Raw genomic sequence first — 15,916 nt, forward strand, 5'->3', positions numbered from 1 at the left:
CAGTGGTGCCTGTAGTTGTGGGACAGTGGTGCCTGTAGTTGTGTAACACAGGACAGTGGTGCCTGTAGTTGTGTAACACAGGACAGTGGTGTGTAACACAGGACAGTGGTGCCTGTAGTTGTGTAACACAGGACAGTGGTGCCTGTAGTTGTGTAACACAGGACAGTGGTGCCTGTAGTTGTGTAACACAGGACAGTGGTGCCTGTAGTTGTGTAACACAGGACAGTGGTGCCTGTAGTTGTGTAACACAGGACAGTGGTGCCTGTAGTTGTGTAACACAGGACAGTGGTGCCTGTAGTTGTGTTTTTTATTTTTTATTTTTTATTTCACCTTTATTTAACCAGGTAGGCTAGTTGAGAACAAGTTCTCATTTGCAACTGCGACCTGACCAAGATAAAGCATAGCAGTGTGAACAGACAACACAGAGTTACACATGGAGTAAACAATTAGCAAGTCAATAACACAGTAGAAAAAAATGGGCAGTCTATATACAATGTGTGCAAAAGGCATGAGGAGGTAGGCGAATAATACAATTTTGCAGATTAACACTGGAGTGATAAATGATCAGATGGGCATGTACAGGTAGAGATATTGGTGTGCAAAAGAGCAGAAAAGTAAATAAATAAAAACAGTATAAAAACAGTATGGGAATGAGGTAGGTGAAAAGGGTGAGCTATTTACCAATAGACTATGTACAGCTGCAGCGATCGGTTAGCTGCTCGGATAGCTGATGTTTGAAGTTGGTGAGGGAGATAAAAGTCTCCAACTTCAGCGATTTTTGCAATTGCGTCCAGTCACAGGCAGCAGAGTACTGGAACGAAAGGCGGCCAAATGAGGTGTTGGCTTTAGGGATGATCAGTGAGATACACCTGCTGGAGCGCGTGCTACGGATGGGTGTTGCCATCGTGACCAGTGAACTGAGATAAGGCGGAGCTTTACCTAGCATGGACTTGTAGATGACCTGGAGCCAGTGGGTCTGGCGACGAATATGTAGTGAGGGCCAGCCGACTAGAGCATACAAGTCGCAGTGGTGGGTGGTATAAGGTGCTTTAGTGACAAAACGGATGGCACTGTGATAGACTGCATCCAGTTTGCTGAGTAGAGTGTTGGAAGCCATTTTGTAGATGACATCGCCGAAGTCGAGGATCGGTAGGATAGTCAGTTTTACTAGGTAAGCTTGGCAGCGTGAGTGAAGGAGGCTTTGTTGCGGAATAGAAAGCCGACTCTGGATTTGATTTTTGATTGGAGATGTTTGATGAGTCTGGAAGGAGAGTTTGCAGTCTAGCCAGACACCTAGGTACTTATAGATGTCCACATATTCAAGGTTGGAACCATCCAGGGTGGTGATGCTAGTCGGGCATGCGGGTGCAGGCAGCGATCGGTTGAAAAGCATGCATTTGGTTTTACTCGCGTTTAGGAGCAGTTGGAGGCCACGGAAGGAGTGCTGTATGGCATTGAAGCTCGTTTGGAGGTTGGATAGCACAGTGTCCAATGACGGGCCGAAAGTATATAGAATGGTGTCGTCTGCGTAGAGGTGGATCAGGGAATCGCCCGCAGCAAGAGCAACATCATTGATATATACAGAGAAAAGAGTCGGCCCGAGAATTGAACCCTGTGGCACCCCCATAGAGACTGCCAGAGGACCGGACAGCATGCCCTCCGATTTGACACACTGAACTCTGTCTGCAAAGTAATTGGTGAACCAGGCAAGGCAGTCATCCGAAAAACCGAGGCTGTTGAGTCTGCCGATAAGAATTTGGTGATTGACAGAGTCGAAAGCCTTGGCGAGGTCGATGAAGACGGCTGCACAGTACTGTCTTTTATCGATGGCGGTTATGATATCATTTAGTACCTTGAGTGTGGCTGAGGTGCACCCGTGACCGGCTCGGAAACCAGATTGCACAGCGGAGAAGGTACGGTGGGATTCGAGATGGTCAGTGACCTGTTTGTTGACTTGGCTTTCTCGAAGACCTTAGATAGGCAGGGCAGGATGGATATAGGTCTATAGCAGTTTGGGTCCAGGGTGTCTCCCCTTTGAAGAGGGGGATGACTGCGGCAGCTTTCAATCCTTGGGGATCTCAGACGATATGAAAGAGAGGTTGAACAGGCTGGTAATAGGGGTTGCGACAATGGCGGCAGATAGTTTCAGAAATAGCGGGTCCAGATTATCAAGCCCAGCTGATTTGTACGTGGTCCAGGTTTTGCAGCTCTTTCAGAACATCTGCTATCTGGATTTGGGTAAAGGAGAACCTGGAGAGGCTTGGGTGAGGAACTACGGGGGGGGCGGAGCTGTTGGCCGAGGTTGGAGTAGCCAGGCGGAAGGCATGGCCAGCCGTTGAGAAGTGCTTATTGAAGTTTTCGATAATCATGGATTTATTGGTGGAGACAGGACAGTGGTGCCTGTAGTTGTGTAACACAGGACAGTGGTGCCTGTAGTTGTGTAACACAGGACAGTGGTGCCTGTAGTTGTGTAACACAGGACAGTGGTGCCTGTAGTTGTGTAACACAGGACAGTGGTGCCTGTAGTTGTGTAACACAGGACAGTGGTGCCTGTAGTTGTGTAACACAGGACAGTGGTGCCTGTAGTTGTGTAACACAGGACAGTGGTGCCTGTAGTTGTGTAACACAGGACAGTGGTGCCTGTAGTTGTGTAACACAGGACAGTGGTGCCTGTAGTTGTGTAACACAGGACAGTGGTGCCTGTAGTTGTGTAACACAGGACAGTGGTGCCTGTAGTTGTGTAACACAGGACAGTGGTGCCTGTAGTTGTGTAACACAGGACAGTGGTGCCTGTAGTTGTGTAACACAGGACAGTGGTGCCTGTAGTTGTGTAACACAGGACAGTGGTGCCTGTAGTTGTGTAACACAGGACAGTGGTGCCTGTAGTTGTGTAACACAGGACAGTGGTGCCTGTAGTTGTGTAACACAGGACAGTGGTGCCTGTAGTTGTGTAACACAGGACAGTGGTGCCTGTAGTTGTGTAACACAGGACAGTGGTGCCTGTAGTTGTGTAACACAGGACAGTGGTGCCTGTAGTTGTGTAACACAGGACAGTGGTGCCTGTAGTTGTGTAACACAGGACAGTGGTGCCTGTAGTTGTGTAACACAGGACAGTGGTGCCTGTAGTTGTGTAACACAGGACAGTGGTGCCTGTAGTTGTGTAACACAGGACAGTGGTGCCTGTAGTTGTGTAACACAGGACAGTGGTGCCTGTAGTTGTGTAACACAGGACAGTGGTGCCTGTAGTTGTGTAACACAGGACAGTGGTGCCTGTAGTTGTGTAACACAGGACAGTGGTGCCTGTAGTTGTGTAACACAGGACAGTGGTGCCTGTAGTTGTGTAACACAGGACAGTGGTGCCTGTAGTTGTGTAACACAGGACAGTGGTGCCTGTAGTTGTGTAACACAGGACAGTGGTGCCTGTAGTTGTGCCTGTAACACAGGACAGTGGTGCCTGTAGTTGTGTAACACAGGACAGTGGTGCCTGTAGTTGTGTAACACAGGACAGTGGTGCCTGTAGTTGTGTAACACAGGACAGTGGTGCCTGTAGTTGTGTAACACAGGACAGTGGTGCCTGTAGTTGTGTAACACAGGACAGTGGTGCCTGTAGTTGTGTAACACAGGACAGTGGTGCCTGTAGTTGTGTAACACAGGACAGTGGTGCCTGTAGTTGTGTAACACAGGACAGTGGTGCCTGTAGTTGTGTAACACAGGACAGTGGTGCCTGTAGTTGTGTAACACAGGACAGTGGTGCCTGTAGTTGTGTAACACAGGACAGTGGTGCCTGTAGTTGTGTAACACAGGACAGTGGTGCCTGTAGTTGTGTAACACAGGACAGTGGTGCCTGTAGTTGTGTAACACAGGACAGTGGTGCCTGTAGTTGTGTAACACAGGACAGTGGTGCCTGTAGTTGTGTAACACAGGACAGTGGTGCCTGTAGTTGTGTAACACAGGACAGTGGTGCCTGTAGTTGTGTAACACAGAACAGTGGTGCCTGTAGTTGTGTAACACAGGACAGTGGTGCCTGTAGTTGTGTAATACAGAACAGTGGTGCCTGTAGTTGTGTAATACAGAACAGTGGTGCCTGTAGTTGTGTAATACAGAACAGTACACAACGATCAACTTATTGGTGAATTAAAATCGTGAGGTGATTCTCATCCATAGTTCCTATGGAAACCGATATGGAATATGTTCTAGCGTATAGAGAACGAGTCTCCAACTGTCTACCAGGCTGAAATGGTGCTGGTTGTTTTTATAAACCAACAGGTGGTTATAATCCATCTCCACGGATATTACACCAACTTCAAGGTGGGGCTCTATTTCACAAAGGTGTAGCATGATATACGTTAGCTTCCACCTCTCGTCTTCACTTCTGGTCTCTCTCTCTCTGCCTCTCTCTCTCTCTGCCTCTCTCTCTCTGCCTCTCTCTCTCTGCCTCTCTCTCTCTCTCTCTCTGTCTCTCTCTGTCTCTCTCTCTGTCTCTCTCTCTGTCTCTCTCTCTCTCTTCCTGTCCCGCCAGACGAAGGGTCCTCTTCCGGCGGGTACTATCCTGAAGCTGGTGACGTCAGCCGACGGCACGCCCACCACCATCATCACCACTTCCAAGGCCGGGGCCACCGTAGGGGGCAAGCCCACCATCTTGTCCTACAGCAGCATGCCTACTTCCACCTCCAAGCCGGGCACCCACATTATCAAGACCATACCCATGTCCTCCATCGGACAAACTGGTTCGTCTGCTTCCTATCGATCGTTTCAATCAGTCAATTGCAGGTCTGGAGCCTTTTTTAAAAATGTTGTCAGGCGCTGGTGAATATTTCTCTGGAAAAAGTCTCTTGCCGCGCACCAGTTCATGGATTGGACGGTCAAACTATCACTTAAATAGCAGCCAACCGTTGTCACTGCTGCTATGCTATGCCACGTCGTGATTGGTTTAAATTAACTAACAGGGTAAAGTGGTCTCTTTCCCCTTTTCTGTGATGGCTGTCTCCCAACATCAACATTCGACGTTCCGTAGATATTTGTCTTGACTTGAATCAAAATGCAGCACTTCAAAATGAACCTTATAGCAAGCAGTCTTCTACAAATAGTCTTCTAACCAAGCAGTCTTCTACAAATAGTCTTCTACAAATAGTCTTCTAACCAAGCAGTCTGCTACAAATAGTCTTCTAACCAAGCAGTCTTCTACAAATAGTCTTCTAACCAAGCAGTTTTCTACAAATAGTCTAACCAAGCAGTCGTCTACAAATAGTCTTCTAACCAAGCAGTCTTCTACAAATAGTCTTCTACAAATAGTCTTCTAACCAAGCAGTCTTCTACAAATAGTCTTCTACAAATAGTCTTCTAACCAAGCAGTCGTCTACAAATAGTCTTCTAACCAAGCAGTCTTCTACAAATAGTCTTCTAACCAAGCAGTCTTCTACAAATAGTCTTCTAACCAAGCAGTCTTCTACAAATAGTCTTCTAACCAAGCAGTCTTCTACAAATAGTCTTCTAACCAAGCAGTCTTCTACAAATAGTCTTCTAACCAAGCAGTCTTCTACAAATAGTCTTCTACAAATAGTCTTCTAACCAAGCAGTCTGCTACAAATAGTCTTCTAACCAAGCAGTCTTCTACAAATAGTCTTCTACAAAAAGTCTTCTAACCAAGCAGTCGTCTACAAATAGTCTTCTAACCAAGCAGTCGTCTACAAATAGTCTTCTAACCAAGCAGTCTTCTACAAATAGTCTTCTAACCAAGCAGTCTTCTACAAATAGTCTTCTAACCAAGCAGTCTTCTACAAATAGTCTTCTAACCAAGCAGTCTTCTACAAATAGTCTTCTAACCAAGCAATCTTCTACAAATAGTCTTCTAACCAAGCAGTCTTCTACAAATAGTCTTCTAACCAAGCAGTCTTCTACAAATAGTCTTCTAACCAAGCAGTCTTCTACAAATAGTCTTCTAACCAAGCAGTCTTCTACAAATAGTCTTCTAACCAAGCAATCTTCTACAAATAGTCTTCTAACCAAGCAGTCTTCTACAAATAGTCTTCTAACCAAGCAGTCTTCTACAAATAGTCTTCTAACCAAGCAGTCTTCTACAAATAGTCTTCTAACCAAGCAGTCTTCTACAAATAGTCTTCTAACCAGGGATTCACTGATTCACACGATCTACAGATTCCGCGTGTTTTATTGTTTAGCTGTTTTAACAGGACGTGCCTCATCTCCTCCTTTTCACGCACTTGATTTAACGTGATAATCAATGGGAGTGATTGGCTAAACAGTGTTCTTCTCTTTCTATTCCGGTGACCCCCCCCCCGTATCAAAATGCAACATTTCAAAATGTCTGTTCTGCAGGTTGTCCTCTAACCAGTGATGTGAAAAAATATATATATAAAGTTGATATTAAATTGAGTCGATAACGTTCAGAGAAAATCCCCTAACTGAAAAAACTGCCATCAACATGTCTCCATCATCAAAGGGATTATTTAATTACGAATAAACCTACCTAATGCAACAATGCTGTGATGTTAGTTAGCAGATGTGTATCTTTCAAATTACTACTACTACTACATATATGTTATTTAAGCAGGGAGTCACCATTGAGAACAGGTTCTCTTTCACAGGGAGCCCTGCATATACAATGACAAATACTCCAGAAAAAAATATTACATTTCTCATTAAGAAGGTGAGAAATCAATATTTTTTCTAAATTGATAAGAGGTACCAGAACATCCTATTGTAATGTATTGTGTAGTTGGTTCCAACAATGAGGTGTTTTAAAACTAAATGCGGATTTACCGGGGAGACCCCAGGGACCTCAAGTGCGAACCAATCTTATGAATGAGTTTGGTGTCATGTTTTAGGGCTGACTGGTCGATTGTTTGGTCAAGCTTTTTTTTTTTTTTGAGCAGTAGAAAATATATATTTTTGTTTTTATGGCCCATTGAAACACCAAAGTAGGCCTATAGACTACCTGATTACACATAGAAGTAGGTCTATAGACTACCTGATTACACATAGAAGTAGGTCTATAGACTACCTGATAACATAGAAGTAGGTCTATAGACTACCTGATAACATAGAAGTAGACCTATAGACTACCTGATTACACATAGAAGTAGGTCTATAGACTACCTGATAACATAGAAGTAGACCTATAGACTACCTGATTACACATCGAAGTATGTCTATAGACTACCTGATAACATAGAAGTAGGTCTATAGACTACCTGATAACACATAGAAGTAGCCCTATAGACTACCTGATAACACATAGAAGTAGACCTATAGACTACCTGATTACACATAGAAGTAGACCTATAGACTACCTGATAACATAGAAGTAGGTCTATAGACTACCTGATTACACATAGAAGTAGGCCTATAGACTACCTGATAACATAGAAGTAGGTCTATAGACTACCTGATTACACATAGAAGTAGGCCTATAGACTACCTGATTACACATAGAAGTAGGCCTATAGACTACCTGATTACACATAGAAGTAGGTCTATAGACTACCTGATAACATAGAAGTAGGTCTATAGACTACCTGATAACATAGAAGTAGACCTATAGACTACCTGATTACACATAGAATTAGGTCTATAGACTACCTGATAACATAGAAGTAGACCTATAGACTACCTGATTACACATAGAAGTAGACCTATAGACTACCTGATAACATAGAAGTAGGTCTATAGACTACCTGATAACATAGAAGTAGGTCTATAGACTACCTGATAACACATAGAAGTAGGCCTATAGACTACCTGATAACACATAGAAGTAGACCTATAGACTACCTGATTACACATAGAAGTAGACCTATAGACTACCTGATAACATAGAAGTAGGTCTATAGACTACCTGATAACACATAGAAGTAGGCCTATAGACTACCTGATAACATAGAAGTAGGTCTATAGACTACCTGATTACACATAGAAGTAGGTCTATAGACTACCTGATAACATAGAAGTAGGTCTATAGACTACCTGATTACACATAGAAGTAGGTCTATAGACTACCTGATAACATAGAAGTAGGTCTATAGACTACCTGATTACACATAGAAGTAGGTCTATAGACTACCTGATTACACATAGAAGTAGGTCTATAGACTACCTGATAACATAGAAGTAGGTCTATAGACTACCTGATGACGCATAGAAGTAGACCTATAGACTACCTGATTACACATAGAAGTAGACCTATAGACTACCTGGCCTGATTACACATAGAAGTAGGTCTATAGACTACCTGATTACACATAGAAGTAGGTCTATAGACTACCTGATGACACATAGAAGTAGGCCTATAGACTACCTGATAACATAGAAGTAGGTCTATAGACTACCTGATAACATAGAAGTAGGTCTATAGACTACCTGATAACATAGAAGTAGGCCTATAGACTACCTGATAACATAGAAGTAGGCCTATAGACTACCTGATTACACATAGAAGTAGGTCTATAGACTACCTGATAACATAGAAGTAGGTCTATAGACTACCTGATAACATAGAAGTAGGTCTATAGACTACCTGATAACATAGAAGTAGGTCTATAGACTACCTGATAACATAGAAGTAGGTCTATAGACTACCTGGCCCTGATTACACATAGAAGTAGCCCTATAGACTACCTGATTACACATAGAAGTAGGCCTATAGACTACCTGATTACACATAGAAGTAGGCCTATAGACTACCTGATAACACATAGAAGTAGACCTATAGACTACCTGATTACACATAGAAGTAGACCTATAGACTACCTGATTACACATAGAAGTAGGCCTATAGGCTACCTGATAACATAGAAGTAGGTCTATAGACTACCTGATAACATAGAAGTAGGCCTATAGACTACCTGATTACACATAGAAGTAGGTCTATAGACTACCTGATAACACATAGAAGTAGACCTATATACTACCTGATTACACATAGAAGTAGGCCTATAGACTACCTGATTACACATAGAAGTAGGTCTATAGACTACCTGATTACACATAGAAGTAGGTCTATAGACTACCTGATTACACATAGAAGTAGACCTATAGACTACCTGATTACACATAGAAGTAGGTCTATAGACTACCTGATTACACATAGAAGTAGACCTATAGACTACCTGATAACATAGAAGTAGGTCTATAGACTACCTGATTACACATAGAAGTAGACCTATAGACTACCTGATTACACATAGAAGTAGGTCTATAGACTACCTGATTACACATAGAAGTAGACCTATAGACTACCTGATTACACATAGAAGTAGGTCTATAGACTACCTGATTACACATAGAAGTAGGTCTATAGACTACCTGATTACACATAGAAGTAGGTCTATAGACTACCTGATTACACATAGAAGTAGACCTATAGACTACCTGATTACACATAGAAGTAGGTCTATAGACTACCTGATTACACATAGAAGTAGGCCTATAGACTACCTGATTACATAGAAGTAGACCTATAGACTACCTGATTACACATAGAAGTAGGTCTATAGGCTACCTGATGACGCATAGAAGTAGACCTATAGACTACCTGGTTACACATAGAAGTAGACCTATAGACTACCTGATTACACATAGAAGTAGACCTATAGACTACCTGGCCTGATTACACATAGAAGTAGACCTATAGACTACCTGATTACACATAGAAGTAGACCTATAGACTACCTGATTACACATAGAAGTAGACCTATAGACTACCTGATAACATAGAAGTAGACCTATAGACTACCTGATTACACATAGAAGTAGACCTATAGACTACCTGATTACACATAGAAGTAGGCCTATAGACTACCTGATTACATAGAAGTAGACCTATAGACTACCTGATTACATAGAAGTAGACCTATAGACTACCTGATAACATAGAAGTAGACCTATAGACTACCTGATTACACATAGAAGTAGACCTATAGACTACCTGATTACACATAGAAGTAGACCTATAGACTACCTGATTACACATAGAAGTAGACCTATAGACTACCTGATTACACATAGAAGTAGACCTATAGACTACCTGATTACACATAGAAGTAGACCTATAGACTACCTGATTACACATAGAAGTAGACCTATAGACTACCTGATTACACATAGAAGTAGCCCTATAGACTACCTGATTACACATAGAAGTAGACCTATAGACTACCTGATTACACATTGAAGTAGGTCTATAGACTACCTGATTACACATAGAAGTAGGTCTATAGACTACCTGATAACACATAGAAGTAGACCTATAGACTACCTGATTACACATAGAAGTAGGCCTATAGACTACCTGATTACACATAGAAGTAGACCTATAGACTACCTGATTACACATAGAAGTAGGCCTATAGACTACCTGATTACACATAGAAGTAGACCTATAGACTACCTGATTACACATTGAAGTAGGTCTATAGACTACCTGGCTTTGCGTGCAAACATATAAATGTGTCCATTTGGGGATCTGATAGTATTTCTGATTGGCTTAACTCACCACCACTAATGAGCTGTAGAGCCTCTCAAAGTAATGTTTTCTTCACCCCAAACAACAAGCAAACCAAGTATTACATATATATATATTTTTTTGACAATAGTTCCTCAATTGTGTCTAGCTCTCTCTTTCGATAACCACTCGGTGTGAAAGGGACTTAATGTCATTCTCTGATCCAGTGGAAATGGGTCTAATCCCTTTACATATTTGGTAATATAAGTAACTTTTTGAGGTTTTTATAATTTATTTATAATTTTGATTAACTACGTGACAATGATTTTGACATATGAAGCCATTTTATTTGTTAAATTAAATTTAACCTTTAACCTTCCATGAAACGGTGGATATGAAAACCGTAACTGGCACACACAGATATGGTAGAAATTAACACACAGATATGGTAGAAATTAACACACAGATTTGGTAGAAATTAACACACAGATTTGGTAGAAATTAAGACACAGATTGGTAGAAATTAACACACAGATTTGGTAGAAATTAACACACAGATTTGGTAGAAATTAACACACAGATTTGGTAGAAATTAACACACAGATTTGGTAGAAATTAACACACAGATTTGGTAGAAATTAACACACAGATTTGGTAGAAATTAACACACAGATTTGGTAGAAATTAACACACAGATTTGGTAGAAATTAAGACACAGATTTGGTAGAAATTAACACACAGATTTGGTAGAAATTAACACACAGATTTGGTAGAAATTAACACACATTTGCAAAGCAAGTACATTTCTGTAGGCTTCGGTGCACACCACTCGCATGTTTAGAGGGAGTGTAGGGGAACACAATTGAATGAGAGACACGTAGCGGAGGGGGGAAAAGGAGAACGTAGGGAACACAACTGATCACTTGGTTTTGGTTTCTTTTTGTTGTTGTTGTGTGAGTCGCTTTAATGCACATAACAAATGGAAGGACCACTGGAGTCTGTGTGAATTAACGTTTGTCTTTGGGAAAATTTTACCTGCCACAAAGCAACAAAAAAACTGAAATCTGTATTGAGGTCGGGATTTTCTTCCGGGAGCAGAAATTTGTCCCAGTTCCATCTCTTCCCACTGCCGGCCACTGGGCTTCCTGTCATGACCATATTTGGTGGGAGTAGAAATTCCAACCGGATTCTTCAGGTTTAGAAATCTGGTGAAACGGCTCTGGCTCCTTGTTCCGTCTCCTTGTTCCGTCTCCTTGTTCCATCTCCTTGTTCTAGCTATAGCATAATTTTCAATTAAATTTTCGTGAATATAAATTTAATTTTCAACATTAATTTCCAATGATATTGTACTTTATCAGGTAACTACTAAATGAGTCCAAACGTGTGCTGGGATTTATTTGATTGATATACCAGAATTGGGTTCCCCCTTGCCTACTACATTTACTAATGTGTTTTAATCTGTTGTCTGGTCAGGAGTGACAGGAAGTGGTATGAAGTCCCCCATTACCATCATTACCACTAAGATGATGACACCAGGCACCGGGACACCAGGCAAGATCATCAGCGCAATGCCCAGAACTGGGGCTGGTCAGCAGGGACTCACACAGGTACCCCAACCCCCCTCTATCCCCTCTCTAACCTTTAACCCTGGTGCAGTAACACCAGGCATGATCATTAGCACTATGCCCAGAACTGGGACTGGTCAACAGGGACTCACACAGGTAAAGAGGATGTACAAGTCATTAATAAACCCCTTTATGATAAAAGCCATAACGTGAGTGGCTCACATTAGTAAAACTAACATTTGTAAAATGCTGCAGAAATGTGACTTTTTTTTTTTTTTAAACTAGGCAAGTCAGTTAATAAGAACAAATTCTTATCTACAATGACGTCCTAGGAACAGTGGGTTAACGGCCTTGTTCAGGGGTAGAACGACACATTTTTACCTTGTCAGCTCTGGGATTCGCAACCTTTCGGTTACAATTCCAACGCTCTAACCACTAGGCTGTGTAAGCAGAGAAAGATGATACTAAGAAACCAGAACAAAAACATTCAATACAATGTGAAGCAGATTAGTGATGGGTCCTACTCTTCCTGGGGTTTATTATGGATCCCCATTAGTTCCTGTCAAGGCAGCAGCTACTCTTCCTGGGGTTTATTATGGATCCCCATTAGTTCCTGTCAAGGCAGCAGCTACTCTTCCTGGTGTTTATTATGGATCCCCATTAGTTCCTGCCAAGGCAGCAGCTACTCTTCCTGGGGTTTATTATGGATCCCCATTAGTTCCTGCCAAGTCAGCAGCTACTCTTCCTGTGGTTTATTATGGATCCCCATTAGTTCCTGTCAAGGCAGCAGCTACTCTTCCTGGGGTTTATTATGGATCCCCATTAGTTCCTGTCAAGGCAGCAGCTACTCTTCCTGGGGTTTGAGGGATCCCCATTAGTTCCTGCCAAGGCAGCAGCTACTCTTCCTGTGGTTTATTATGGATCCCCATTAGTTCCTGTCAAGGCAGCAGCTACTCTTCCTGGGGTTTATTATGGATCCCCATTAGTTCCTGCCAAGGCAGCAGCTACTCTTCCTGGGGTTTATTATGGATCCCCATTAGTTCCTGCCAAGACAGCAGCTACTCTTCCTGGGGTTTATTATGGATCCCCATTAGTTCCTGCCAAGGCAGCAGCTACTCTTCCTGGGGTTTATTATGGTTCCCCATTAGTTCCTGCCAAGGCAGCAGCTACTCTTCCTGGGGTTTATTATGGATCCCCATTAGTTCCTGCCAAGTCAGCAGCTACTCTTCCTGGTGTTTATTATGGATCCCCATTAGTTCCCACCAAGGCAGCAGCTACTCTTCCTGGGGTTTATTATGAATCCTCATTAGTTCCTGCCAAGGCAGCAGCTACTCTTCCTGGTGTTTATTATGGATCCCCATTAGTTCCTGCCAAGGCAGCAGCTACTCTTCCTGGGGTTTATTATGGATCCCCATTAGTTCCTGCCAAGGCAGCAGCTACTCTTCCTGGGGTTTATTATGGATCCCCATTAGTTCCTGCCAAGGCAGCAGCTACTCTTCCTGGGGTTTATTATGGATCCCCATTAGTTCCTGCCAAGGCAGCAGCTACTCTTCCTGGTGTTTATTATGGATCCCCATTAGTTCCTGCCAAGGCAGCAGCTACTCTTCCTGGGGTTTATTATGGATCTCCATTAGTTCCTGCCAAGTCAGCAGCTACTCTTCCTGGGGTTTATTATGGATCCCCATTAGTTCCTGCCAAGGCAGCAGCTACTCTTCCTGGGGTTTATTATGGATCCCCATTAGTTCCTGTCAAGGCAACAGCTACTCTTCCTGGTGTTTATTATGGATCCCCACTAGTTCCCACCAAGGCAGCAGCTACTCTTCCTGGGGTTTATTATGAATCCTCATTAGTTCCTGCCAAGGCAGCAGCTACTCTTCCTGGGGTTTATTATGGATCCCCATTAGTTCCTGCCAAGGCAGCAGCTACTCTTCCTGGGGTTTATTATGGATCCCCATTAGTTCCTGTCAAGGCAACAGCTACTCTTCCTGGTGTTTATTATGGATCCCCACTAGTTCCCACCAAGGCAGCAGCTACTCTTCCTGGGGTTTATTATGAATCCTCATTAGTTCTGCCAAGGCAGCAGCTACTCTTCCTGGGGTTTATTATGGATCCCCATTAGTTCCTGTCAAGGCAGCAGCTACTCTTCCTGGTGTTTATTATGGATCCCCACTAGTTCCCACCAAGGCAGGAGCTACTCTTCCTGGGGTTTATTATGGATCCCCATTAGTTCCTGCCAAGTCAGCAGCTATTCTTCCTGGGCTTTATTATGGATCCCCATTAGTTCCTGCCAAGTCAGCAGCTACTCTTCCTGGTGTTTATTATGAATCCCCATTAGTTCCTGCCAAGTCAGCAGCTACTCTTCCTGGGGTTTATTATGAATCCCCATTAGTTCCTGCCAAGTCAGCAGCTACTCTTCCTGGTGTTTATTATGGATCCCCATTAGTTCCTGCCAAGTCAGCAGCTACTCTTCCTGGGGTTTATTATGGATCCCCATTAGTTCCTGCCAAGTCAGCAGCTACTCTTCCTGGGGTTTATTATGAATCCTCATTAGTTCCTGCCAAGGCAGCAGCTACTCTTCCTGGGGTTTATTATGGATCCCCATTAGTTCCCACCAAGGCAGCAGCTACTCTTCCTGGGGTTTATTATGAATCCTCATTAGTTCCTGCCAAGTCAGCAGCTACTCTTCCTGGTGTTTATTATGGATCCCCACTAGTTCCTGCCAAGGTAGCAGCTACTCTTCCTGGGGTTTATTATGGATCCCCATTAGTTCCTGCCAAGTCAGCAGCTACTCTTCCTGGGGTTTATTATGGATCCCCATTAGTTCCCACCAAGTCAGCAGCTACTCTTCCTGGGGTTTATTATGGATCCCCATTTGTTCCCCAAGTCAGCAGCTACTCTTCCTGGGGTTTATTATGGATCCCCATTAGTTCCTGCCAAGTCAGCAGCTACTCTTCCTGGGGTTTATTATGGATCCCCATTAGTTCCTGCCAAGTCAGCAGCTACTCTTCCTGGGGTTTATTATGGATCCCCATTAGTTCCTGCCAAGTCAGCAGCTTCTCTTCCTGGGGTTTATTAGGGATCCCCATTAGTTCCTATCAAGGCTGCAGCCACTCTTCCTGGGGTTTATTATGGATCCCCATTAGTTCCTGCCAAGTCAGCAGTTACTCTTCCTGGTGTTTATTATGGATCCCCATTAGTTCCTGCCAAGTCAGCAGCTACTCTTCCTGGGGTTTATTATGGATCCCCATTAGTTCCTGCCAAGTCAGCAGCTACTCTTCCTGGGGTTTATTATGGATCCCCATTAGTTCCTGCCAAGGCAGCAGCTACTCTTCCTGGGGTTTATTATGGATCCCCATTAGTTCCTGCCAAGTCAGCAGCTACTCTTCCTGGGGTTTATTATGGATCCCCATTAGTTCCTGCCAAGGCAGCAGCTACTCTTCCTGGGGTTTATTATGGATCCCCATTTAGTTCCTATCAAGGCAGCAGCTACTCTTCCTGGGGTTTATTATGGATCCCCATTTAGTTCCTATCAAGGCAGCAGCTACTCTTCCTGGTGTTTATTATGGATCCCCATTAGTTCCCACCAAGGCAGCAGCTACTCTTCCTGGGGTTTATTATGGATCCCCATTAGTTCCTGCCAAGTCAGCAGCTACTCTTCCTGGGGTTTATTATGGATCCCCATTAGTTCCTGCCAAGTCAGCAGCTACTCTTCCTGGGGTTTATTATGGATCCCCATTAGTTCCTGCCAAGTCAGCAGCTACTCTTCCTGGGGTTTATTATGGATCCCCATTAGTTCCTATCAAGGTAGCAGCTACTCTTCCTGGTGTTTATTATGGATCCCCATTAGTTCCTATCAAGGCAGCAGCTATTCTTCCTGGGGTTTATTATGGATCCC

At 43.2% G+C, this 15,916-nt stretch overlaps 1 protein-coding gene across 5 annotated transcripts in view; it reads left to right on the forward strand.

The window, feature by feature from the left end:
• The window catches only part of LOC118379078 (host cell factor 1-like), a 74,852-nt gene that overhangs the window by 20,770 nt on the left and 38,166 nt on the right, over nt 1-15,916 (forward strand). For all 5 annotated transcript variants that reach the window (XM_052481295.1, XM_052481292.1, XM_052481294.1 and 2 more), the window contains 2 exons: nt 4,520-4,727; nt 11,930-12,063. In XM_052481295.1, the coding sequence (XP_052337255.1) occupies nt 4,520-4,727; nt 11,930-12,063 (342 nt within the window). The remainder of the gene's footprint in view (nt 1-4,519; nt 4,728-11,929; nt 12,064-15,916) is intronic.

Source organism: Oncorhynchus keta, chromosome 27 (assembly GCF_023373465.1).
Source record: "Oncorhynchus keta strain PuntledgeMale-10-30-2019 chromosome 27, Oket_V2, whole genome shotgun sequence".
Classification (NCBI taxonomy): Eukaryota; Metazoa; Chordata; class Actinopteri; order Salmoniformes; family Salmonidae; genus Oncorhynchus; species Oncorhynchus keta.